The following is a 24,870-nucleotide window of genomic DNA, read 5'->3' as shown; positions in this document are numbered from 1 at the left end:
TAAAAAATATGACATATGACTTTACCTCATTTCAAACTAAAAAAACATATCAAATTACGGGCAACAATAATTGTGATACGAATTTTGCAGTTTATCTTTTGTCTTGCACCTTTGGTTTGCAATACGTGGGCCGCACTGTTCAGACCCATATGAGTAAGCACAGGTGGAACATTAAGCATGTTTTTATGCTCTACAGTCTGTCAAGGCAGTTTTTCAATACACATTATAAATGAGTTGAACATCTTAGTTTAAAAATTATTGAAAATATTCCAAGCAACGCACAAAATAGATACCAACAGTTAATCAATAGGGAATCCTTTTGGATTTATAAATTGGCTACACTGACTCCTTCAGGACTGAAATTATCGAAAATGTTCGATAGAAATATTCATTATGCATTAACATGTTTTTATATTACATGTTTCGTTAATAAATAATTTATATATTATTTAATTATATATGATTGATTTTTTTCAGACTATGTAGCAAAACTGCATGAATTTAATTAAAGGAAAATGTATTTTTATTTTTAATTTCTAATTATTTTTATTTATTAAGATTATTATTATTCATTTTCATTATTATCATTATTAGTACTATTTTGATTTTATTTCCGTTCTCTTAGTAAGTTTCTTTAGTGTATGTTCACACTAGCGTCTTTTAGAAGGCATTAACTATTACATAAATTTTCTTCTATTTTATGTGCGTTTCCTATATATATTTTTCTATATAATTTTATGTTTTTTCAACTATTGTTGCTCATGTATTTATCATTAAAAAAATTTGTAAATTATGTCGATTTTTTCTTGTTTCCAATTTGTATGGAAGGGGTTAAAACTTTTGCTGGTACTTGTGATTGCCATGCCTGAGAAAGCTGCGCTTGCACAGTGAAACGCGTTACATCTTGGCTGAATAAAGCTTTTTTGCTTGAATCTATCTACCTGAAGCCTCACTGTTCCGGTCAGCGCCAGATAATTCCCTGTCACCTACGAAGTTCACTGGATTATACAAGTTCTTATGGGAAGGCTGCAGACGGATAACTAAATCCTCTTTTCAACACGTGCTAACCATTGTTGTGTATGTCGGTACACAACCGGAGCTGGTAAGAGACCACCTGTATCCCCGTCCCTGTCCAGCATTAGCACGTGTGATCCTCCACAGGGAGCACCTCTGCTTTGTGTTTTTAGTCCATTTTGGAGTTAGGGAACGTAGCAAGGGTTGCAGTGAGCATTTACACCCCACAAGTGTCTGACAGATTTTTGGAAGAGTGTGTTTTGAAAATGAAAAATGTAATTTTTCATATTTACAGCCCACTGTTCCAAAAATTGGCAAACACCTGGGGGGTGTTAATACACACTGTACACTTTACTACGTTCCTTGAGGAGTGAGTTTCCCTAAATGGAGTCACGTGTGGGGGGTTTCCGCTGTTCTTACACCATGGGGGCTTTGTAAAGGGGATACAACCCCCGACTCGTACTTGTCAGATCAGCCAAAATTAAAAAAACTGTTCTATGTTGCTCAGTACCTCATCTTGATCATGTACATGTTATGAGTATACAGCCTTTATTTCTGTTAGAATTACCTTTTATATGCTGTTCACTGTAAAAGTTGTTCACCATCCTACACGTTCTCTCCGATTTGCTAATGATCTCACACTAACATCTTCTATAATCTGAACTTCTTACTCCCGTCTCCAAGACTTCACTCGTGCTGCATCGGTTCTCTAGAATGATATACCTCAATCTCTCAGACTCAGCAACAACATCCATAGTTTCAAACGTGGCCTGAAAACACATCTCTTCAGACAGGCCTATAACATTTTTTAACCCCTTAAGGATGCAGCCCTTTTTCACCTAAAGGACTGAGCCCTTTTTCGCAATTATGACCACCGTCACTTTACAAATTAATAACGCGAAAACGCTTTTACCGAATATTCTGATTCTGAGATTGTTTTTCCGTGACATATTCTACTTTATTTTGGTGGTAAATTTTCGGCGTTAATTGCATCCTTTTTTGGTGAAATATCCCCAAATTTCATGAAAATTTTGCATTTTTCTAACTGTGAAGCTCTCTCATTGTAAGGAAAATGGATATTCCAAATAAATTTTATTTTTCTTCACAAACACAATATGTCCACTTTATGTTGGCATCATAAAATGGACATACTTTTGCTTTTTGAAAAAATTAGAGGGCTTCAAAGTAGAGCAGCAATTTTCAAAAATGTCATGAAAATTGCTAAATCTGAAGGGACAGATGTTACAGAACTACAACTCCCAGCTTGCCTGGGCAGTCGAGGCATGCTGAGAGTTGTAGTTTGGCAACATCTGGAGGGCTACTGTTTGGGCACCACTGTAACAGTGGTCTCCAAACTGTGACCCTCCAGATGTTGCAAAACTACAACTCCCAGCATGCCCAGACAGCCTTTGGCTCTCTGGGCATGCTGGGAGTTGCAGTTTGGCCCCCCTAGTGGTTGCCACAGTAAAGATCAATTTACTTTCACTTTCAATCCTCCCCCCCTCTCTCCCCCCACTGTCGATTCCCTACCTGATCAGGATCCTGCAGGCTCCAGCGAAGATCCCAGGTCCCCAGGCATCTTCTCCTGCAGGTATGGCCTCCATCTTCTTTCCAGAGCCCCTCTACATCCAGGGGCGGGCAGAACGGGGGGTTGCCATGGCAACCCCCTGTCCTGCGCTGCCATTGGTCAGAACTCTGTTCTGACTAATGCCAGGGGATAGGAGTAGATCGCAGCTTTGCGACCTCACTCCTATCCTTTAGGCTGATCGGGGCTGTTGCTGACAACTCCGATCAGCCCTATTTTCCGGGTGATCGGGTCCCCAGAGACCCGATCAGCCCGGAATTGGACAAAATCGCATGTCTGAATTGACATGCGATTTTCTCCGATCGCCGACATGGGGGGGTCTCAGGACCCCCCTGGGCGATGTGCTTTCAGCAGGCATCCGGCTCCGGTCCCCAACCGGCTAGCGGTGGGGACCGGATTTCCCACTGGCGAATGGATACGCCCTCGGTCCTTAAGGACTCGGAATGCAGGGCGTATCAATACGCCCTGTGTCCTGAAGAGGTTAATTGGTCTCAACATATCCCCACACCTCTTGTTTGAATAGTTATTGTGTAATATTATGTCTGATACTTGTCTTTGTTTGTACCCCATAATTGTAAGTGCTGCGGAATCTGTAGGCGCTATATAAATAAAATAATTATTATTATTATTATTCACCAAAAGCAGGGGGAGTGTCCTATTTCTCCTCAGTGTGATAGCCACTCCCCCTCCTCCCCCTCTCTGCTCTGAGTCACTGGTCTTGGGAGCAAGCCTGACAGTCAGCCAAGTACAGAAGTCTCATCTGTATCCCCTTCCTCTCTGGTTTTATGCTATGTACAGATATACAAGCTGTCAGGGCATGATGGGAGTTGTAGTTTTATATGATCCCTAAACAAACAGTCACTCTGCAGCCGCTATAAAAGTACAACTCCTATCATGCCCTGACAGCCTGTATATCTGTCAGGGCACGATGGGAGTTGTAGTTTGACAGTGACAGGTTAGGGAGAGAACATATTCAAATATATGGAACAGTACTAAATATATACACATATATTCTCTCCCTAACCCAGTGTTTCCCAACCAGGGTGCCTCCACCTGTTTCAAAACTGCAACTCCCAGCATGCCCGGACAGCCAAAGGCTGTGGAGGGATCATATAATACTACCAATCCCATCATGACCCTGACATATATACAGGCTGTCAGGAAATGATAGGAGTTGTGATTTTGTAGCAGGTGAAGATTGACTGGTTGTGGATGAATCACCTGAAACTACAACTCCCATCATGCCCTGACAGATATTCAGGCTGTGAAGACATGATAGGAATTGTAATTTTATATGATCCCTTCACATACAGTAAATCTGTCGGGGCATGATAGGAGTTTTAGTTTTAGAGCGACTGCAGATTGACTGTATGTGAAAGAATCGTATAAAATTACAATTCCTATCATGTCCTGACAGCCTGTATATCTGTCAGGGCATGATGGCAGTTGTAGTTTCAGGTGATCCATCCACAACCAGTCACTCTCCAGCTGCTACAAAACTACAACTTCTATCATGCCCTGACAGCCTGTATATCTGTCAGGGCACGATAGGATTGGTAGTTTCATAGAGTGACAGGTTAGAGCACTTTTACAAAAATAGAAAAAAGAAAAAAACATCTCACCGCCCTGTAGATTTCTTCAGAACCTCAGAAGTCCCATAGGAAGCACGGAAAAAAAAACAAGCCGCATACTTGGTGTGAATGAATCCAAAAGAAATTTCGTACAAATTCCAGCTCCCAAAAATGATGTGAAAAATTAAGTCCGAAATTTTTTTTCACATGATTAAAATATAGAAAAAATGAAAACCAATAGGTGGAGGTTAAAAGCATAGCAGAAACGCTAACATGTTTCGAACAATATGGTACTTAGGCAGGGCACTAAGAACCACATGGTTCGAAACGCATCAGCGTTTCTGCTATAATTTCCTGACAGCCTGTATATATGTCAGGGTCATGATGGGATTGGTAGTTTTATATGATCCCTCCACAAAGTCAATCTGCAGCTGCTCTAAAACTACAACTCCTATCATGCCCTGACAGATTTACTGTATGTGAAGAGATCATATAAAATTACAACTCCTATCATGCCCTGGCAGCCTGTATATCTGTCAGGGCACGATGGGAGTTGTAGTTTCAGAGTGTGACAGGTTATGGAGAGCACTGTTTCCCTGCCAGGCTGCCTCCAGCTTTTTCAAAGCTGCAACTTCCAGCATGCAGCATGGCAGTAGCAGAAGCACCCCCATCATCCCCTTTCTCCCTGGCAGTAGCACCCCCATCATCCCCTTTCACCCTGACAATAGCTTACTTTGCTTGCTGACTGGCTTGCTGGCAATACCTGTGCTTCCTTGGTCAGTGGTGTTCTGACTTACCTGCACCACTGGTCCAGTTTTTAGCAGGTCAGTGGCAGTCACAGCAGCGCCTTCCAGCAAACTCTGCCTACCCGTGGGTGATGTCTCATCACGGACCCTCAGCACAGATACCTTTGTCAGGGGCGTACCTAGAGCATTTGCCACCCGGGGCGGACCCTTTGTTTGGCACCCCCACCTTATTACACGCCCTCCCCCCCCCCCCACACTTAATTACACCCCCTCCCCCCCTTTAACCCCTTAAGGATGCAGGGTTTTTCCGTTTTTGCATTTTAATTTTTTCCTCCTCACCTTCTAAAAATCATAACGCTTTCAATTTTGCACATAAAATTCCATATGATGGCTTATTTTTTGCGCCACCAATTCTAATCTGCAGTGACATTAGTCATTTTACCCAAAAATCCACGGCAAAACGGAAAAAAAAATTCATTGTGCGTCAAAATTGAAGAAAAAGTCATTTTGTAACTTTTGGGGCCTTCAGTTTCTACGCAGTGCATTTTTCGGTAGAAATAACACCTTTTCTTTATTCTGTAGGTCCATATGGTTAAAATGATACCCTACTTATATAGGTTGGATATTGTCGTACTTCGGAAAAAAATCATAACTACATGCAGGAAAATTTATATGTTAAAAATGATCATCTTCTAACCCCTATAACTTTTTAATTTTTCTGCGTACGGACCGGAATGATGGCTCATTTTTTGCGCCGTATTCTGAAGTTTTTATCGGTACCATTTTTGAATTGAATGGGCTTTTTATAAATTTTTTCATGATATAAAAAGTGACCAAAAATATGCTATTTTGGACTTTGGATTTTTTTTGCACATACGCCATTGACCGTGCGGTTTAATCAATGATATATAATATTGTTCGGACATTTCCGGACGTGGCGATGCCACATATGTTTATTTTTATTTACACAGTCTTTTTTTTTTATGAGAAAATGGGGGTGATTCAAACTTTTATTAGGGAAGGGGTTAAATGACCTTTGTTAACTTTTTTTTTCACTTTTTTTTTGCAGTGTTATAGATCCCATAGGGGGCTATAACACTGCACACACTGATCTCTTACCCTGATCCCTGCAAAGCCATAGCTTTGCATGGATCAGCGAGATAGGGGCTCGATTGTACAAGCCTGTAGCTCAGGCTTGGAGCAATCAAACGCAGATTGGACGCGACGGAGAAAGGTAAGGGGGTTTCCGCTCGCGTCCTAACAAAGATTTTATCGCGATGTCCCGATCAGACCGACTGAGCTGCTGGGAAGCGTTTACTTTCATTTTTAGAGGCAGCGGTCAACTTTGATCGGTGCGTCTAAAGGGTTAATAGCGTGCAGCACAACGATCGGTGCCGCACACTATTAGCCCAGGGTCCCGGCTATCATTAGCAGCCAGGACCGACCTAGTGTGATGCAGGGTCACAGTGTGACCCCGTTTTAAACACGGGGACCGGGCGAGGGGCGTACATGTACGCCCTTCGTCCTGAAGGAGTTAATTACACCCCCTCCCTCCCCCCTTAATTACACTGCCTCCTTCAGTGCATTCTGATCCTCTATGTGAAAGCAATTATTATTATAACCCTGCCAGACACTGCTCTCTGAATATAACACTACCATACACTGTCCCCTTTTAACATAATACTACCACACACTGTACCCTCTGAATATAATACTACCACACACTGTACCCTCTGAATATAATACTACCACACACTGTACCATCTGAATATAATACCACACACTGTACCCTATGAATATAATAATACCACACACTTTACTCTATGAATATAATACTACCACATATGTAGTATTGGTGTAAATGGCTGTCTAGGCATGCTGGGAGTTGCAGTTTTGCAACATTTGGAGGGCCACAGTTTGGACAGGTGGCCCGTAAAAACAGTGATGATGCAGACATGAGGAAGGAACAGTAATGGGATGGTTGGAGGTGGGGAGGTTGATGCAGACATGAGGCACAGTAATTGGGGGGGGGGGGGTTGGGGGGGAGGCATGATGCACAGTAATGGGGGGTGATGAAGACATGATGCAAAGTAATGAGGGGGGGGGGTTGATGATGCAGACATGTGGCACAATAGTGTGAGGGTTGGGGTGTGTGTGTGTGATGAGGTTCCCCTACCCTAACTCCCACATTACTGTTCCACATGTCTGCATCATCAGCCCCCCCCCTCATTACTGTGCATCATGTCTGCCTCATGTCAGTCTCTCAAACAACACTAATAACAAACACCACCACCTCCCTCCCTATCCCCCCCCCAGCTCTCCCAGCAGGGTGCACCTCTGTCTGCTGCTGTTCCTAAGCATCCTGTTTGTTCCTCACAGAACTGGTATGCCTGGGACCAGTCCTGAAGGTGACGTAATAGGCATCAGCGCAGCTCCGGCACCGCCATCCAAAACATTCCATCTACGCCCACCTCGGTGTCACATATCAGTGACAGATGGGCTCCAGGCACAAGTTAACCCCTTTGGAGTCCAGCAGGGCAATGGGGACATGATTGGGTGGGTATTACAGTAATATTTCACATTGTTTCTGTGAGCTCCACAGGGGGTGGGGTGTTACTATGGTGCGTCGCTACTGAGGCTGGTGTCACCCGGTGCGGCCAACACCCCGGTCGCTACACCAATGTGTGTGCGTGCGCTCCTGGCGGCCATGTGCTCACACAGTTAGTGAGAGGGCCGGGAGCAAGCACAGCAGTGCTGGACCTGGTGTTAATCAAGGAAATCGTCCATGATGTTGGCAATGACTGCAGACTGGTATGTGTTCCATAAGACAGGAGGACCCCCTAGGGGCCAAGTTTTTGACTGGCTTTTTCACCATGAAATAAAAAAAATTCTGATAAAAGCAATTGCAAAACATAAAAAATTTTGATTATATTATAAAGCATTGCAAAACAATATATCTGACAGTGCCGATTTAATTCCAGCCAAATCCTCTCTCTAAAATCCCAAAGTTGCCTCTTTCCCTCATGCATCTTTCATGCATCCGCACAACGCTTTAAATGCAAATATGGGGTATTTCCAGAATCGGGAAAAATTTGGTTACAACGTTTGTGGTGCTTTTTCTCCATTAACCCCATTTAAAACTGAAAAATTAGGGGTGTAACCCCCTAATTGAGGTTTTGACTTTTCTCCAATTTGCTGTTGTTCCTGTAAAACACCTAAACAGTTAACAAACTTTCTGAATGTCATTTTGAATACTTTTTTTTAGGGGTGCAGTTTTTATTATGGGGTCATTTATGGGGGATTTGTAACAGAAAGCCCCTTCAAATCCACTTCAAACTGAACATTCTGATTTTGAATTTTTGTGAAATATCGACAAATTTACCACTATCTTAAAGTAGAATATGTCACGCAAAAAACAATCTCAGAATCAGACGGATAAGTAAAAGAATCTCATCGTTATTAATGCATAAAGCAACACAGGTCAGATTTTCTAAATTTTATGATGTCCTTAAGGCCAAAATGGGCTCCTTTCTTTAAGGGTTGTGCGTCACATAAAATTCTAAAATCATACAAATGTATCAATGTCACTTCATTCAGTTGATACTTGATATATGGAAAAATAGAAACAAAAAAAGGAAAATAGCGCGACAATGTGCCGTAAATGTAGTTCTTAATACACTGAGCAGAAGATGTATGAACAGTTTTTGCTCACCTTGGGGTGTTGTGCACTGGGCACAACACCAAGTAGTGCTTGTCTCCCGGTGCAACGGGAATGGCTGAATTTAGGAGGTGCGGCTCACACCGTGGCGTCCTGTGGGTCTGGGACATCTGGAGGATGCAATGGATAGAGTTTCTCCGAGACAATCTTGCTCAGGGAAAAAAATCTGTGTCCAAAAAGCGCTCTCTCCTCTGCGTCAGCTCGCAGGTATCGGATACAAATGGTGATCATGAAAGGAATAGCCTTGCTAGGTGGAGTAATTTAGTAGTTGGAGTTTATTGAGAAAAATCACAGATAACGCATTTCGATGGGTTGGGACCCCCTCTTTGTCAGATCCAATGATGTGGCATGTATGCAGAGGCCACTGATTTATACTTAAAAAAGCCCGCGAAAATCACCGCGAATTACCGGGTGCATGGCAAGAACATAAATGCAAACATGACCATAATTGTAATATACATATGGGCTACACCGTGTCAGCAGTGTTTACAACCCTCTGGCGGAGGTAAATCGGAAAAAGCACACAAAATCTGAAAATACACAGATACATCTCCCATATTAAAGATACTTGAAAGTATTGGGACCATTAGCCCTGCCCTCCGTATGAGAGGCGGTGTAGGTGTGAGTGATAGAGTGCTGCTTCCTGTAGTCCGGTGACATGCAGAGATAGATGTGCGGGAGGATCGCGGCTGTCCATGGTATGGGAGACATGGGTGAGTGTTTCCCATGTTGACCACATGTTAACATTACATTCCGGACAGGCCCGAGCTAGAATGAAGGGCTGTTTATCTTCTTCAGTGTGGTGTTTTTATAGGGGTAACGTATAGGGCTCCCTCTCCAACAATCGGCCCCATGGGAAGGCAGAGATGTAGCCAGGTCGTAGTCCCTGGAGGTAGAACTTGAGTAAGGGAATATTTTGTGGCAGAGATGTAGCAGGATCGCGACTCCCGAAGGTTTTTACTACGGTGAGGGAACATTTTAGTGAGATTCACCTTTGGTGGTATATTATCCTCCAATGTAGGTGTGGAAATTTGGGAGACGATCCCGTGGGTGGATGGCCTGGCTGGAGTTCCTAAGGTGAGGATGATATGATGAAAAGAAGCGGTGCGGCAGTCGGAGTAGGTGAGTCTGTAGTATTTGACTTTAGTGGATTAATTCAATGGCTTCATTCAATCCATGAGGCTGGAGAGATTCCAACCTGTAAATCCAATACATTTCTTTTTTTCCCAAAGCTTCCAAACGATTGGTAATATGTTCTGGGATGTAATCAATGGGCATGATGGAAAAGGTTTCTTTGATCTCATTGTGTTTAGTTGTGATGTGCCGTGATAGGCCATGGAGCATAAATCCCTTTTTCACATTGCATCTGTGTTGATTTAGTCTTTGGTGTAATTTTTGTGTGGTCCTCCCCACGTATTGTTTTCCACAACAACAGTTGATGAGGTAGATGACAAACTGGGATTGGCATGTCAGGTGGAATTGCAATTGGAAAGTTTCACCTGTGTGGTGGCTCTTAAAGTCGGTGCTGTGATCTGCTATGATGTTGCAGCAGAGACACCTCTTCTTGCCACATTTGAACACACCTTTTTTAAGGGTGGTCTCCTTAGTGCAACGTTTGGCTGGTCTTTGTTTCTTCAAGCGACTGGGCGCTATCATATTTCTAAGAGAGGGAGCTCTCCTGAATGTAAGCATAGGTTGAGAAGACAGGATTTCTTTCAGGTAGGGGTCATTTTTTAAAAGACCCCAGTGTTTTTGTAGTATCTTTCTTATGTTGTAGTGGCCTGAGGAGTAGGTTGTTATAAAACTACTGTTCTTCCTCTCCGTGTTGTGTTTCAAACATTTGTTTGGTTTTCCTCGATTTTCTTCTGATTTCTCCTTTTCAAATTCTTCTTTTGGGTTTGCATCATTCAGAGTTGTTGACGGCACTCGAGGGGATGGTAAGCAGGATTCCTGAGTGAGTATAAGTGCTTTCTGGAATGCATTTTCTACCAGGGTTTTAGGGTATCCTTTTATAGCAAATCTGTTCTTTAGAATTTTTGATTGGTCAATGTATGTCTTTATACTCGTGCAGTTTTTGCGCACCCGGCAAAATTGGCCATAGGGTATATTTTGCTTCCATTTTGAGTAGTGGCCACTCAAAAACGGTACATAGCTGTTGGAGTCCACGGTTTTGAAAAACGTGGAGGTAAGGATTTTATTGTCATGGTGAGAGATTAGTAGGTCTAGAAATTCGATTTCCTTGTTGGAGATGTTTGGTGTTAGGGTAATACCCCAATTAGTGTTGTTTATTTCGCAGATCAGTGTATGGATCTGCTCGACTGTACCTTTCCAAAGCAAGAATAAATCATCTATATAGCGTTTGTAGATGACTGTGTGCTCGCAAAACAGATTACTTTTGTAGAGGAACTCTTCCTCAAACTGCCCCATGAAGAGGATCGCTAGGAGGGCGCCACTCTGGTGCCCATGGCTGTCCCTCTGGTTTGCTGGAACGTTCTCCCGTTGTACGTGAAGAAGTTATTTTTTAGAATAAGTTCCAGACATGTAGTTAGAAAATCTGCCTGATTTTCAGGGATTTTGGTGTCATTTCTCAAGTAGGACGCTGTGCTCTTTATTCCTTAGTTACCAACAGCATGTTCTCTTCCCATGTTATATCTTTTAGTATTTGGATTAGTTGGTCCGAATTTTTAAGATAACTGGTTAGATTCTGGACATGGGGTTGGAGTATAAGGTCCAGGTACTGTGAGATGTTACTAGTAATACTCTCAATCCCAGAAATGATAGGTCTTCCTGGTGGATGTTCCTGGTCCTTATGTACCTTAGGTAGATGGTAATAAAAGGGCATCTTTGGGTTGGAGATCCATAGAAAGTTATTTTCTTTCTTGGTAATGACATTCTGTTTGACACCATCTTCCAGTATAGAGAAAACTTTTTGTTTTAGTGCAGGAAGAGGGTTACTGTTAACCTGTTCATAGTACGAGGTGTCCCCCAGAATCTTCCATGCTTCCTTGTCGTAGTCCATGTAATTTTGTATTACAATGCCTCCGCCCTTATCGGCGGGGCGTATCACAATATTCAAGTTTTCTTTTAATGCCTTCAGGGCAGTGCGTTCGCACTTGGTGAGGTGGCCCTCTTTTGTGGTGGACTTAGAAGTGTCGGGGAGACTCTTGAAATCCTTCGCTACTAGGTCATGGAAGGACTTCAGAAGATGACCCTGACTTTCCACAGGGTAGAATTTGGATTTGGCCTTCACCTCCGGGTGCACCCCGGGTATTATGGTTGTCTCCTGTGGGAGATATTTAGGGCTGATGCTTGGTAGCGCGAAGTGACGCTGTAGTGTCAGACATCTCGTGAACCTATGAAGGTCTAGAAATAGATCAAATTTGTCCGGGTGTGATTTAGGGCAATATGATAGACCTTTCTGCAGCAAGGATATCTCTCCTTGGTTTAGTAGGTGGTCTGATAGGTTAAAGATTTTGATTGTTGATTCTTTTATGGACTCCTTTGCGAGTTCTGGTGTGATGAAAGGTTTTAATTTTTTCTTTTTGGTGTTTTTCCACTGGGTTTTTCGGACCCCTCCTCGTGTTCCTCTCCTAGTTTTCTTTTTGTTGGTTTTCTAGGTTAGAAGTAGTCCGTTATTTGCCGGGGCCGATCGTGACCCACCCCTAAAAAATGGGTGGATAGATTACTGTGGGTGGTTTCTGGGATTGTGGTGGTTGTTTCTGAGTAGGCTGTGGATGTCTCCATGGTCGGTGCCTCCAGAGAGGTTGATAAGATCTCGCTCGGTGGTTCGGTTTTGGCGATCCGGTTGGTTCATCTGGTGTTTCTCACTGAGTGAAGGAGGTAGGTGATCATTTAGGTGGGCGGATTGGTGAATCTCAGCCGTAACAGTAAAGGTATGTAGAGAGTCCCTTATCATTTTTAGAAAAGGGACTAGGGCATTTTCTCCTGTGGCAGAATTGTCTATCAAGACTGTATGTAAGTCAGAGTTTGGTTCTGAAATGCTGGTGTCATGAACTGTTAGTGTTGATAGATCCAGGGGATTTTCCTTTAGTGGTGATGGGGAAAGTTGTAGGATTGGTACGACATCCTCTATGTTGAACACCATATCTTCTTTCAGTTTGTCCTTCAGACGTTTTATTGAATGTCTGATGTCTTTCATGTGTTCATCCACTCGTGGGTGTGGGATCCCCGGGGTCTCTGAGTTGCGTGTTACTTTGTTCGGCTGGGTGGGTAGAGGAATATTCAAGGTAGGAGTCATGGGTGGAGGGATGGTTCTAATGGTGTTTTGATTGATGGTGGGCTTCTGTGTGGTGTTAGTATTGGGTTTTATGTTTTGAGTATTCTTGGTTATATAGGCGGAGTTCCGCCAGGTAGCTGTTCTCCTCTTGTTATTGTTGGTTCCAGAGTGATGGTTCTTGTGGTGGTCTCTACCCGTATTGCTGCTGTTCGAATTTATCCTAGGTCTCCAAGATGTCCTATTGTAGTTGTGGTAGGGTTTATTCATTTTCCTGGGAGTCATAAGTATGGTCCTAGGTGTATTCCTGGATTCCGTGTGTTTGGATAATGGGGACATATGGTCGGATTCTTCTTTTTGTGAAGGTATGTTCTTGTTCCAATTCCTGTATTTGTTATTGGATTTGTCCATCCGGTCTCTTTTCAATTTTTGTGCTTTTTTTGCAATAATTTCCTGCTGTGCTTTGGAAATCCGTGTTGAGATTTTGTTAAGTGTCTTGTATTCCATATGTGTGGAATATTGTTCCAAATTAGTTATTAGATCCTGTATTTTACCCATAGCATTCAATTGTAATGTTGACCTCTTGGTCTTAATGTGGTTTATAAGCATCTCAGAACATTTGGTTAATAAACATTCCCACTCATCTATGTACATAACATCATCTTTAAATGTGGGGTCAAAGGTGAAATGTAATCCCCTCGGAGCGAGACATTCATGCAGATAAATATAAAAAAAAATCGATATCAACACTGTGCCTAAGTTCATCAAGTAACACATTTTCAAGATTATTGAACAATTCAGTCATTTTGGCTTTGTCATCAGATGCCAAAACTTCTTGGTCGGGGTTAATCATGTCATGTATAAAGTCAAGTTCCGTGTATTCTGCAATAAGTCTGTCACGATCCGTGTGACGTCTTGTGAAATATTCCATTTCCACACTGTGCTGCTGGTTTATGTTTCTAGCCCTTGTTCCGGAAGGTGGGGCTCCCCGACACTGGAGTTGCAGGTGCGGTTATGAAAGATACTTGATATATGGAAAAATAGCCATTCCCGTTGCACCGGGAGACATGCACTAATTGGTGTTGTGCCCAGTGCACAACACCCCAAGGTGAGCAAAAACTGTTCATACATCTTCTGCTCAGTGTATTAAGGACTACATTTACGGCACATTGTCGCGCTATTTTCATTTTTTTGTTTCTATTTTTCCATATATCAAGTATCTTTCATAACCGCACCTGCAAGTCCGGTGTCGGGGAGCCCCACCTTCCGGAACAAGGGCTAGAAACATAAACCAGCAGCACAGTGTGGAAATGGAATATTTCACAAGACGTCACACGGATCGTGACAGACTTATTGCAGAATACACGGAACTTGACTTTATACATGACATGATTAACCCCGACCAAGAAGTTTTGGCATCTGATAACAAAGCCAAAATGACTGAATTGTTCAATAACCTTAAAAATGTGTTACTTGATGAACTTAGGCACAGTGTTGATATCGATTTTTTAAATATTTATCTGCATGAATGTCTCGCTCCGAGGGGATTACGTGTAACCTTTGACCCCACATTTAAAGATGATGTTATGTACATAGATGAGTGGGAATGTTTATTAACCAAATGTTCTGAGATGCTTATAAACCACATTAAGACCAAGAGGTCAACATTACAATTGAATGCTATGGGTAAAATACAGGATCTAATAACTAATTTGGAACAATATTCCACACATATGGAATACAAGACACTTAACAACAAAATCTCAACACGGATTTCCAAAGCACAGCAGGAAATTATTGCAAAAAAAGCACAAAGATTGAAAAGAGACCGGATGGACAAATCCAATAACAAATACAGGAATTGGAACAAGAACATACCTTCACAAAAAGAAGAATCCAACCATATGTCCCCATCATCCAAACACACGGAATCCAGGAATACACCTAGGACCATACTTATGACTCCCAGGAAAATGAAAAAACCCTACCACAACTACAATAGGACATCTTGGAGACCTAGGATAAATTCGAACAGCAGCACTACGGGTAGAGACCACCACAAGAACCATCACTCTGGAACCAACAATAACAAGAGGAGAACAGCTACCTGGCGGAACTCCGCCTATATAACCAAGAATACTCAAAACAGAAAACCCAATACTAACACCACACAGAAGCCCACCATCAATCAAAACACCATTAGAACCATCCCTCCACCCATGACTCCTACCTTGAATATTCCTCTACCCACCCAGCCGAACAAAGGAACACACAACTCAGAGACCCCGGGGATCCCACACCCACGAGTGGATGAACACATGAAAGACATCAGACATTCAATAAAACGTCTGAAGGACAAACTGAAAGAAGATATGGTGTTCAACATAGAGGATGTCGTACCTATCCTACAACTTTCCCCATCACCACTAAAGGAAAATCCCCTGGATCTATCAACACTAACAGTTCATGACACCAGCATTTCAGAACCAAACTCTGACTTACATACAGTCTTGATAGACAATTCTGCCACAGGAGAAAACGCCCTAGTCCCTTTTCTAAAAACGATAAGGGACTCTCTACATACCTTTACTGTCACGGCTGAGATTCACCAATCCGCCCACCTAAACGATCACCTACCTCCTTCACTCAGTGAGAAACACCAGATGAACCAACCGGATCGCCAAAACCGGACCACCGAGCGAGATCTTATCAACCTCTCTGGAGGTACCGACCATGGAGACATCCACAGCCCTTCAGAAACAACCACCACAATCCCAGAAACCACCCACAGTAATCTATCCACCCATTTTTTAGGGGTGGGTCACGATCGGCCCCGGCAAATAACGGACTACTTCCAACCTAGAAAACCAACAAAAAGAAAACTAGGAGAGGAACACGAGGAGGGGTCCGAAACACCCAGTGGAAAAACACCAAAAAGAAAAAATTAAAACCTTTCATCACACCAGAACTCGCAAAGGAGTCCATAAAAGAATCAACAATCAAAATCTTTAACCTATCAGACCACCTACTAAACCAAGGAGAGATATCCTTGCTGCAGAAAGGTCTATCATATTGCCCTAAATCACACCCGGACAAATTTGATCTATTTCTAGACCCCCATAGGTTCACGAGATGTCTGACACTACAGCGTCACTTCGCGCTATCAAGCATGAGCCCTAAATATCTCCCACAGGAGACAACCATAATACCAGGGGTGCACCCGGCGGTGAAGGCCAAATCCAAATTCTACCCTGTGGAAAGTCAGGGTCATCTTCTGAAGTCCTTCCATGACCTAGTAGCGAAGGACTTCAAGAGTCTCCCCGACACTTCTAAGTCCACCACAAAAGAGGGCCACCTCACCAAGTGCAAACGCACTGCCCTGAAGGCATTAAAAGAAAACTTGAATATTGTGATACGCCCCGCCGATAAGGGCGGAGGCATTGTAATACAAAATTACATGGACTACGACAAGGAAGCATGGAAGATTCTGGGGGACACCTCGTACTATGAACAGGTTAACAGTAACCCTCTTCCTGCACTAAAACAAAAAGTTTTCTCTATACTGGAAGATGGTGTCAAACAGAATGTCATTACCAAGAAAGAAAATAACTTTCTATGGATCTCCAACCCAAAGATGCCCTTTTATTACCATCTACCTAAGGTACATAAGGACCAGGAACATCCACCAGGAAGACCTATCATTTCTGAGATTGAGAGTATTACTAGTAACATCTCACAGTACCTGGACCTTATACTCCAACCCCATGTCCAGAATCTAACCAGTTATCTTAAAAATTCGGACCAACTAATCCAAATACTAAAAGATATAACATGGGAAGAGAACATGCTGTTTGTAACTATGGATGTGTCGGCCTTATATTCCAACATCAGACACGATCTAGGAATAAAGAGCACAGCGTCCTACTTGAGAAATGACACCAAAATCCCTGAAAATCAGGCAGATTTTCTAACTACATGTCTGGAACTTATTCTAAAAAATAACTTCTTCACGTGCAAAGGGAGAACGTTCCAGCAAACCAGAGGGACAGCCATGGGCACCAGAGTGGCGCCCTCCTACGCGAACCTCTTCATGGGGCAGTTTGAGGAAGAGTTCCTCTACAAAAATAATATGTTTTGCGAGCACACAGTCATCTACAAATGCTATATAGATGATTTATTCTTGCTTTGGAAAGGTACAGTCGAGCAGATCCATACACTGATCTGCGAAATAAACAACACTAATTGGGGTATTACCCTAACACCAAACATCTCCAACAAGGAAATCGAATTTCTAGACCTACTAATCTCTCACCATGACAATAAAATCATTACCTCCACGTTTTTCAAAACCGTGGACTCCAACAGCTATGTACCGTTTTTGAGTGGCCACTACTCAAAATGGAAGCAAAATATACCCTATGGCCAATTTTGCCGGGTGCGCAAAAACTGCACGAGTATAAAGACATACATTGACCAATCAAAAATTCTAAAGAACAGATTTGCTATAAAAGGATACCCTAAAACCCTGGTAGAAAATGCATTCCAGAAAGCACTTATACTCACTCAGGAATCCTGCTTACCATCCCCTCGAGTGCCGTCAACAACTCTGAATGATGCAAACCCAAAAGAAGAATTTGAAAAGGAGAAATCAGAAGAAAATTGAGGAAAACCAAACAAATGTTTGAAACACAACACGGAGAGGAAGAACAGTAGTTTTAAAACAACCTACTCCTCAGGCCACTACAACATAAGAAAGATACTACAAAAACACTGGGGTCTTTTAAAAAATGACCCCTACCTGAAAGAAATCCTGCCCTCTCAACCTATGCTTACATTCAGGAGAGCTCCCTCTCTTAGAAATATGATAGCGCCCAGTCGCTTGAAAAAACAAAGACCAGCCAAACGTTGCACTAAGGAGACCACCCTTAAGGACCGAGCCCTTTTTCACCTTAAGGACCGGAGCGTTTTTTGCAATTCTGACCACTGTCACTTTAAACATTTATAACTCTGGAATGCTTTTAGTTATCATTCTGATTCCGAGATTGTTTTTTCGTGACATATTCTACTTTAACTTAGTGGTAAAAATTTATGGTAACTTGCATCCTTTCTTGGTGAAAAATCCCCAAATTTGATGAAAAAAATTAAAATTTTGCATTTTTCTAACTTTGAAGCTCTCTGCTTGTAAGGAAAATGGATATTCAAAATAAATTTTTTTTGGGTTCACATATACAATATGTCTACTTTATGTTTGCATCATAAAATTTAAGAGTTTTTACTTTTGGAAGACACCAGAGGGCTTCAAAGTTCAGCAGCAATTTTGAAATTTTTCACAAAATTTTCAAACTCGCTATTTTTCATGGACCAGTTCAGGTTTGAAGCGGATTTGAAGGGTCTTCATATTAGAAATACCCCATAAAAGACCCCATTATAAAAACTACACCCCCCAAAGTATTCAAAATGACATTCAGTAAGTGTATTAACCCTTTAGGTGTTTCACAGGAATAGCAGCAAAGTGTTCTTGTAGACCCAATTTTGGAATTTTTGCAAGGGGTAAAAAGGAGAAATTTTTTACTTGTATTTGAAACCCAATTTCTCTCGAGTAAGGACATACCTCATATGTCTATGTTAAATTGTTCAGCGGGCGCAGTAGAGGGCTCAGAAGGGAAGGAGCGACAAATGGTTTTTGGGGGGCATGTCACCTTTAGGAAGCCCCTATGGTGCCAGGACAGCAAAAAAAAACACATGGCATACTATTTTGGAAATTAGACCCCTCAGGGAACGTAACAAGGGGTAATGTGAACCTTAATACCCCACAGGTGTTTCACGACTTTTGCATATGTAAAAAAAATAATTTTTTTTTAACCTAAAATGCTTGGTTTCCCAAAAATTTAACATTTTTAAAAAGTGTAATAGCAGAAAATACCCCCCAAAATTTGAAACCCAATTGCTCCCGATTCAGAAAACACCCCATATGGGGGTGAAAATTGCTCTGCTGGCGCACTACAGGTCTCAGAAGATAAGGAGTCACATTTGGCTTTTTGAAAGCAAATTTTGCTCTGGGGGCATGCCGCATTTAGGAAGCCCCTATGGTGCCAGAACAGCAAAAAAAAAAACACATGGCATACCATTTTGGAAACTAGACCCCTCGGGGAACGTAACAAGGGGTAATGTGAACCTTAATACCCTACAGGTGTTTCACGACTTTTGCATATGTAAAATTTTTTTTATTTTTTTACCTAATATGCTTGGTTTCCCAAAATTTTTACATTTTTAAAAAGGGTAAGAGCAGAAAATACCCCCCAAAATTTGAAGCCCAATTTCTCCCGATTCAGAAAACACCCCATATGGGGGTGAAAAGTGCTCTGCCTGCGCACTACAGGTCTCAGAAGAGAAGGAGTCACATTTGGCTTTTTGAAAGCAAATTTTGCTCTGGGGGCATGCCGCATTTAGGAAGCCCCTATGGTGCCAGAACAGCAAAAAAAAAAAACACATGGCATACCATTTTGGAAACTAGACCCCTCGGGGAACGTAACAAGGGGTAATGTGAACCTTAATACCCTACAGGTGTTTCACGACTTTTGCATATGTAAAAAAAAATTTTATTTTTTAACCTAAAATGCTTGTTTTCCCAAAAATTTTACATTTTTAAAAAGGGTAATAGCAGAAAATACCCCTTAAAATTTGAAGCCCAATTTCTCCCGAGTACAGTGATTCCCCATATGTGGCCCTAAACTGTTGCCTTGAAATACGACAGGGCTCCAAAGTGAGAGCGCCATGCACATTTGAGGCCTAAATTAGGGATTGCATAGGGGTGGACATAGTGGAATTCTACGCCAGTGATTCCCAAACAGGGGGCCTCCAGCTGTTGTAAAACTCCCAGCATGCCTAGACAGTCAGTGGCTATCTGGCAATACTGGGAGTAGTTGTTTTGCAACAGCTGGAGGCTCCGTTCTGGAAACAGTGGCGTACCAGACGTTTTTCATTTTTATTGGGGAGGGGAGGGGGGCTGTGTAGGGGTATGTGTATATGTAGTGTTTTTTACTTTTTATTTTATTTTGTGGTAGTGTAGTGTAGTGTTTTTAGGGTACAGTCGCACGGGCGGGGGTTCACAGTAGTTTCTCGCTGGCAGCTTGAGCTGCAGCAGAAAATTTGCCGCAGCTCAAACTTGCAGCCGGATACTTACTGTAATCCTCCGCCCATGTGAGTGTACCCTGTACGTTCACATTGGAGGGGGGGGGGGGAGACATCCAGCTGTTGCAAAACTACAACTCCCAGCATGTACGGTCTATCAGTGCATGGTGGGAGTAGTTGTTTTGCAACAGCTGGAGGCTCCGTTCTGGAAACAGTGGCGTACCCGACGTTTTTCATTTTTATTGGGGAGGGGAGGGGGGCTGTGTAGGGGTATGTGTATATGTAGTGTTTTTTACTTTTTATTTTATTTTGTGGTAGTGTAGTGTTTTTAGGGTACAGTCGCACGGGCGGGGGTTCACAGTAGTTTCTCGCTGGAAGCTTGAGCTGCAGCAGAAAATTTGCCGCAGCTCAAACTTGCAGCCGGATACTTACTGTAATCCTCCGCCCATGTGAGTGTACCCTGTACGTTCACATTGGGGGGGGGGACATCCAGCTGTTGCAAAACTACAACTCCCAGCATGTACGGTCTATCAGTGCATGCTGGGAGTTGTAGTTTTGCAACAGCTGGAGACACACAGGTTGTGAAACACCGAGTTTGGTAACAAACTCAGTGTTTTGCAACCAGTGTGCCTTCAGCTGTTGCAAAAGCTACAACCCCCAGCATGTACGGACAGCGGAAGGGCATGCTGGGTCTTGTAGTTATGCAACAGCCGGATGCATACTACATTGGCTGGGGATGCTGGGGATTGTAGTTATGCAACAGCTGGAGACACACTGGTTTACTACTTAACTCAGTGTGCCTTCAGCTGTTGCAAAACTACAACTCTCAGCAGTCACCGACAGCCAACGGGCATGCTGGGAGTTGTAGTTATGCAACCACCAGATGCACCACTACGACTCCCAGCATGCACTTTAGCTGATTGTGCAAGCTGGGAGTTGTAGTTACACAACAGCTGAAGGTACACTTTTCCATAGAAAGAATGTGCCTCCAGCTGTTGCAAAAGTACAAGTCCCAGCATGCCCATAAGGGCATGCTGGGAGTTGTGGTGGTCTGCCTCCTGCTGTTGCATAACTACAGCTCCCAGCCTGCCCTTGTTGCATGCTGGGAGCTGTTGCTAAGCAACAGCAGGAGGCTGTCACTCACCTCCAACGATCCACACTACAGGTCAGTCCCTCGCCGCCATCGCTCCTGGGGCCCCGATCCCAACAGGGATGTCGGGGATCGGGGTCCCCAGCACCCGGTGTCTTCTGCCCACACCCGCTCACGTCCTCCGGAAGAGGGGCGGAGCGGGTGTGACACCCGCAGCAGGCGCCCTGATTGGTCGGCCTGTAATCCAGCCGACGAATCAGGGCGATCGTGAGGTGGCACCAGTGCCACCTCACTCCTGCAGGCTCTGGCTGTTCGGGGCCGTCTCTGACGGCCCCGATCAGCCAGTAATTCCGGGTCATCGGGTCACTGGAGACCCGATTGACCCGGAATCCGCCGCAGATCGCTGGACTGAATTGTCCAGCGATCTGCGGCAATTGCCGACATGGGGGGACATAATGACCCCCCTGGGCGATATGCCGGGATGTCTGCTGAAGGATTTCAGCAGGCATCCGGCCCCGCCTCCCCTCCGGCTAGCGGTGGGGGCCGGAAATGCTCAGGGCGTATCCATACGCCCTCGGTCCTTAAGGACTTGGAAACGGGGGCGTATGGATACGCCCTATGTCCTTAAGGGGTTAAAAAAGGTGTGTTCAAATGTGGCAAGAAGAGGTGTCTCTGCTGCAACATCATAGCAGATCACAGCACCGACTTTCAGAGCCACCACACAGGTGAAACTTTCCAATTGCAATTCCACCTGACATGCCAATCCCAGTTTGTCATCTACCTCATCAACTGTTGTTGTGGAAAACAATACGGGGGAGGACCACACAAAAATTACACCAAAGACTAAATCAACACAGATGCAATGTGAAAAAGGGATTTATGCTCCATGGCCTATCACGGCACATCACAACTAAACACAATGAGATCAAAGAAGCCTTTTCCATCATGCCCATTGATTACATCCCAGAACATATTACCAATCGTTTGGAAGCTTTGGGAAAAAAAGAAATGTATTGGATTTACAGGTTGGAATCTCTCCAGCCTCTTAGATTGAATGAAGCAATTGAATTAATCTACTAAAGCCAAACACTACAGACTCACCTACTCCGACTGCCGCACCGCTTCTTTTCATCATATCATCCTCTCCTTAGGAACTTCAGCCAGGCCATCCATCCATGGGATCCTCTCCCAAATTTCCACACCTACATTGGAGGATAATATACCACCAAAGGTGAATCTCACTAAAATGTTCCCTCACCGTAGTAAAAACCTTCGGGAGTCGCGATCCTGCTACATCTCTGCCACCAAATATTCCCTTACCCAAGTTCTACCTCCAGGGACTACGACCTGGCTACATCTCTGCCTTCCCATGGGGCCGATTGTTGGAGAGGGAGCCCTATACGTTACCCCTATAAAAACACCACACTGAAGAAGATAAACAGCCCTTCATTCTAGCTCGGGCCTGTCCGGAATGTAATGTTAACATGTGGTCCACATGGGAAACACTCACCCAAGTCTCCCATACCATGGACAGCCGCGATCCTCCCGCACATCTATCTCTGCATGTCACCGGACTACGGGAAGCAGCACTCTATCACTCACACCTACACCGCCTCTCATACGGAGGGCAGGGCTAATGGTCCCAATACTTTCAAGTATCTTTAATATGGGAGATGTATCTGTGTATTTTCAGATTTTGTTTGTTTTTCCGATTTACCTCCGCCAGAGGGTTGTAAACACTGCTGACACGGTATAGCCCATATGTATATTACAATTATGGTCATGTTTGCATTTATGTTCTTGCCATGCACCCGGTAATTCGTGGTGATTTTCGCGGGCTTTTTTATGTATAAATCAGTGGCCTCTGCATACATGCCACATCATTGGATCTGACGAAGAGGGGGTCCCACCCCTCGAAATGCGTTATCTGTGATTTTTTTTTTATAAACTCCAACTACTAAACTACTCCACCTAGCAAGGCTATTCCTTTCATGATCACCATTTGCATCCGATACCTGCGAGCTGACGCAGAGGAGAGAGCGCTTTTTGGACACCGATTTTTTACCCTGAGCACGATTGTCTCGGAGAAACTCTATCCATTTCATTCAGTTGATAACATTTTCTGCTTCTACAGTAGGTGTGAAAATGTTTGTGGGGAAATAGAAGTGTGCAGCCTATCTGCTATATTCCCCAAAAGCTTTCTTGCTAAAAGAGTAAGTGACCCAGCAATACAGCCAACTTTACTCTGTAAATTGTAGAAGCAAGGGTCAATTCAGCTCTGTAGAACATTAGGTTACAAAGCAATGAGGTTGAGGAGATTATATTTATCAAAGACTTCTTAGTGTATTCTATTATTATTATGTATTCTAAGTGTATAGCTTGGAGTATCATCTGTTGTAAAACTCCTCTGAACTGCTGTACATCAGAATGCAGCTAACACTGAAACTTGGACATTAGATGCATCCTAGACAGCCACTTGCAGTACTATATTCTTCCTGACAGTCCCGGTTTTCAGCAACTTTATGCAGCACATATGGTTATGGCGGGTGGGGCATAGTGTCCTATGTCAGAACTAAATAATATTTTTACAAACATAGGCCATTTTTTACACATATGCTAGTAATATCATTTTGATAATTTTACATTTTGAATTGTCATTGGATACAGCTTATACCTTTTTTCTTTTTTTTTTTTTTTTTCATAATTAGGATCAAACCATGAAGGAAGTACTTTCTAACAACAGCACTACTAGCATCTCTCAGGCACGGAAGGCAGTGGAGCAACTAAAAATGGAAGCATGCATGGACAGGATAAAGGTATTTTTAGTACACTAAAATATACTACACAATTCAGTTGTGTATATATACTATTTAATTAGACTCTTGTATTTTAAAGGGGTACTCCAGTGGAAAGCATTTTTTTTTTTTTATATCAACTGGTGCCAGAAAGTTAAACAGATTTGTATATCATCAAAAAAGGGATTATTCAGTCCTCAGCACACCACCTATTGCAAAATAGCTGTATGTTGGATGTTTGGTCTTTCTAGAAAAAATTATTCACACACAAAATATCATAAAACTAACCAATGGAATCTAAAATATATAGTGTAAAAACAATTGTGTATACACAAACCGCAGGGCCCTACGGTTGCTTCTGTATAAAACAACTCAATTATTCCTAAATATCACTTGATATCGCCATAGACACGAGGTATCTTCTAATTTGTCTTACATTCACTGGCATATATAAAGGATGATAATAAATCCATAGTAGAGAATATGCTAGACCATTTGCTGGTTGAGCAACAAATGTTCTATTAGTTCTATGACCAACAATGTCCTGCAAATTATACAGTCCTGCAAATGAAACAATGGATGAAATCCTAAAATGAAATAAAAAAAAAAAGATTCAATATGTCATGCAGTGATTATTCAGATTTGAGTGTTGCCGGTCCTATGGGAGAAAAATGATGAGTCCTGCAAAAGGGAAACATGTAGCAAAGTCCTACACAGACAGTATCACAGTTCCGTTATGTATTAACGCTGCATCCCCAGCACAGATGAATAGGTGCTAGTGAATGAATAGTTTGGGCACAGCGTGCCACTCACCGCTCCCCATCGTTCTGGTAACATTGTTCATCAGCTCTAGATGGAGGCTTTGATGCATTCGCACTGTGTGCGACCACTCTCTCCAGCGAGCTCCCCGGTGGCGTATGGCGTAGGCAGTCAGCTGACCGGGCGGTGAAGAGCGCGTGCTCTGTGTTGTTTTAAAAGTTCTTTGC

At 43.0% G+C, this 24,870-nt stretch overlaps 1 protein-coding gene across 5 annotated transcripts in view; it reads left to right on the top strand.

Annotated features, from left to right (window-relative positions):
* GNG4 (G protein subunit gamma 4) overlaps nt 1–24,870 on the top strand; it is a 141,996-nt gene that overhangs the window by 74,718 nt on the left and 42,408 nt on the right. For 3 of the 5 annotated variants that reach the window (XM_056566948.1, XM_056566947.1, XM_056566945.1), the window contains one exon: nt 23,798–23,905. In XM_056566948.1, coding sequence (XP_056422923.1) covers nt 23,807–23,905 — 99 coding nt within the window. In that variant the 5' untranslated portion in view covers nt 23,798–23,806. Of the gene's footprint in view, nt 1–947; nt 1,103–23,797; nt 23,906–24,870 lie in introns of all 5 variants that reach the window. The other 2 variants (XM_056566946.1, XM_056566949.1) reach the window with 1 other exon arrangement.

The sequence above is a fragment of the Hyla sarda genome, chromosome 3 (genome assembly GCF_029499605.1).
Source record: "Hyla sarda isolate aHylSar1 chromosome 3, aHylSar1.hap1, whole genome shotgun sequence".
Classification (NCBI taxonomy): Eukaryota; Metazoa; Chordata; class Amphibia; order Anura; family Hylidae; genus Hyla; species Hyla sarda.
Note: the sequence above shows the minus strand (reverse complement) of the source record. Positions and strands in the feature narration are given on the sequence as shown.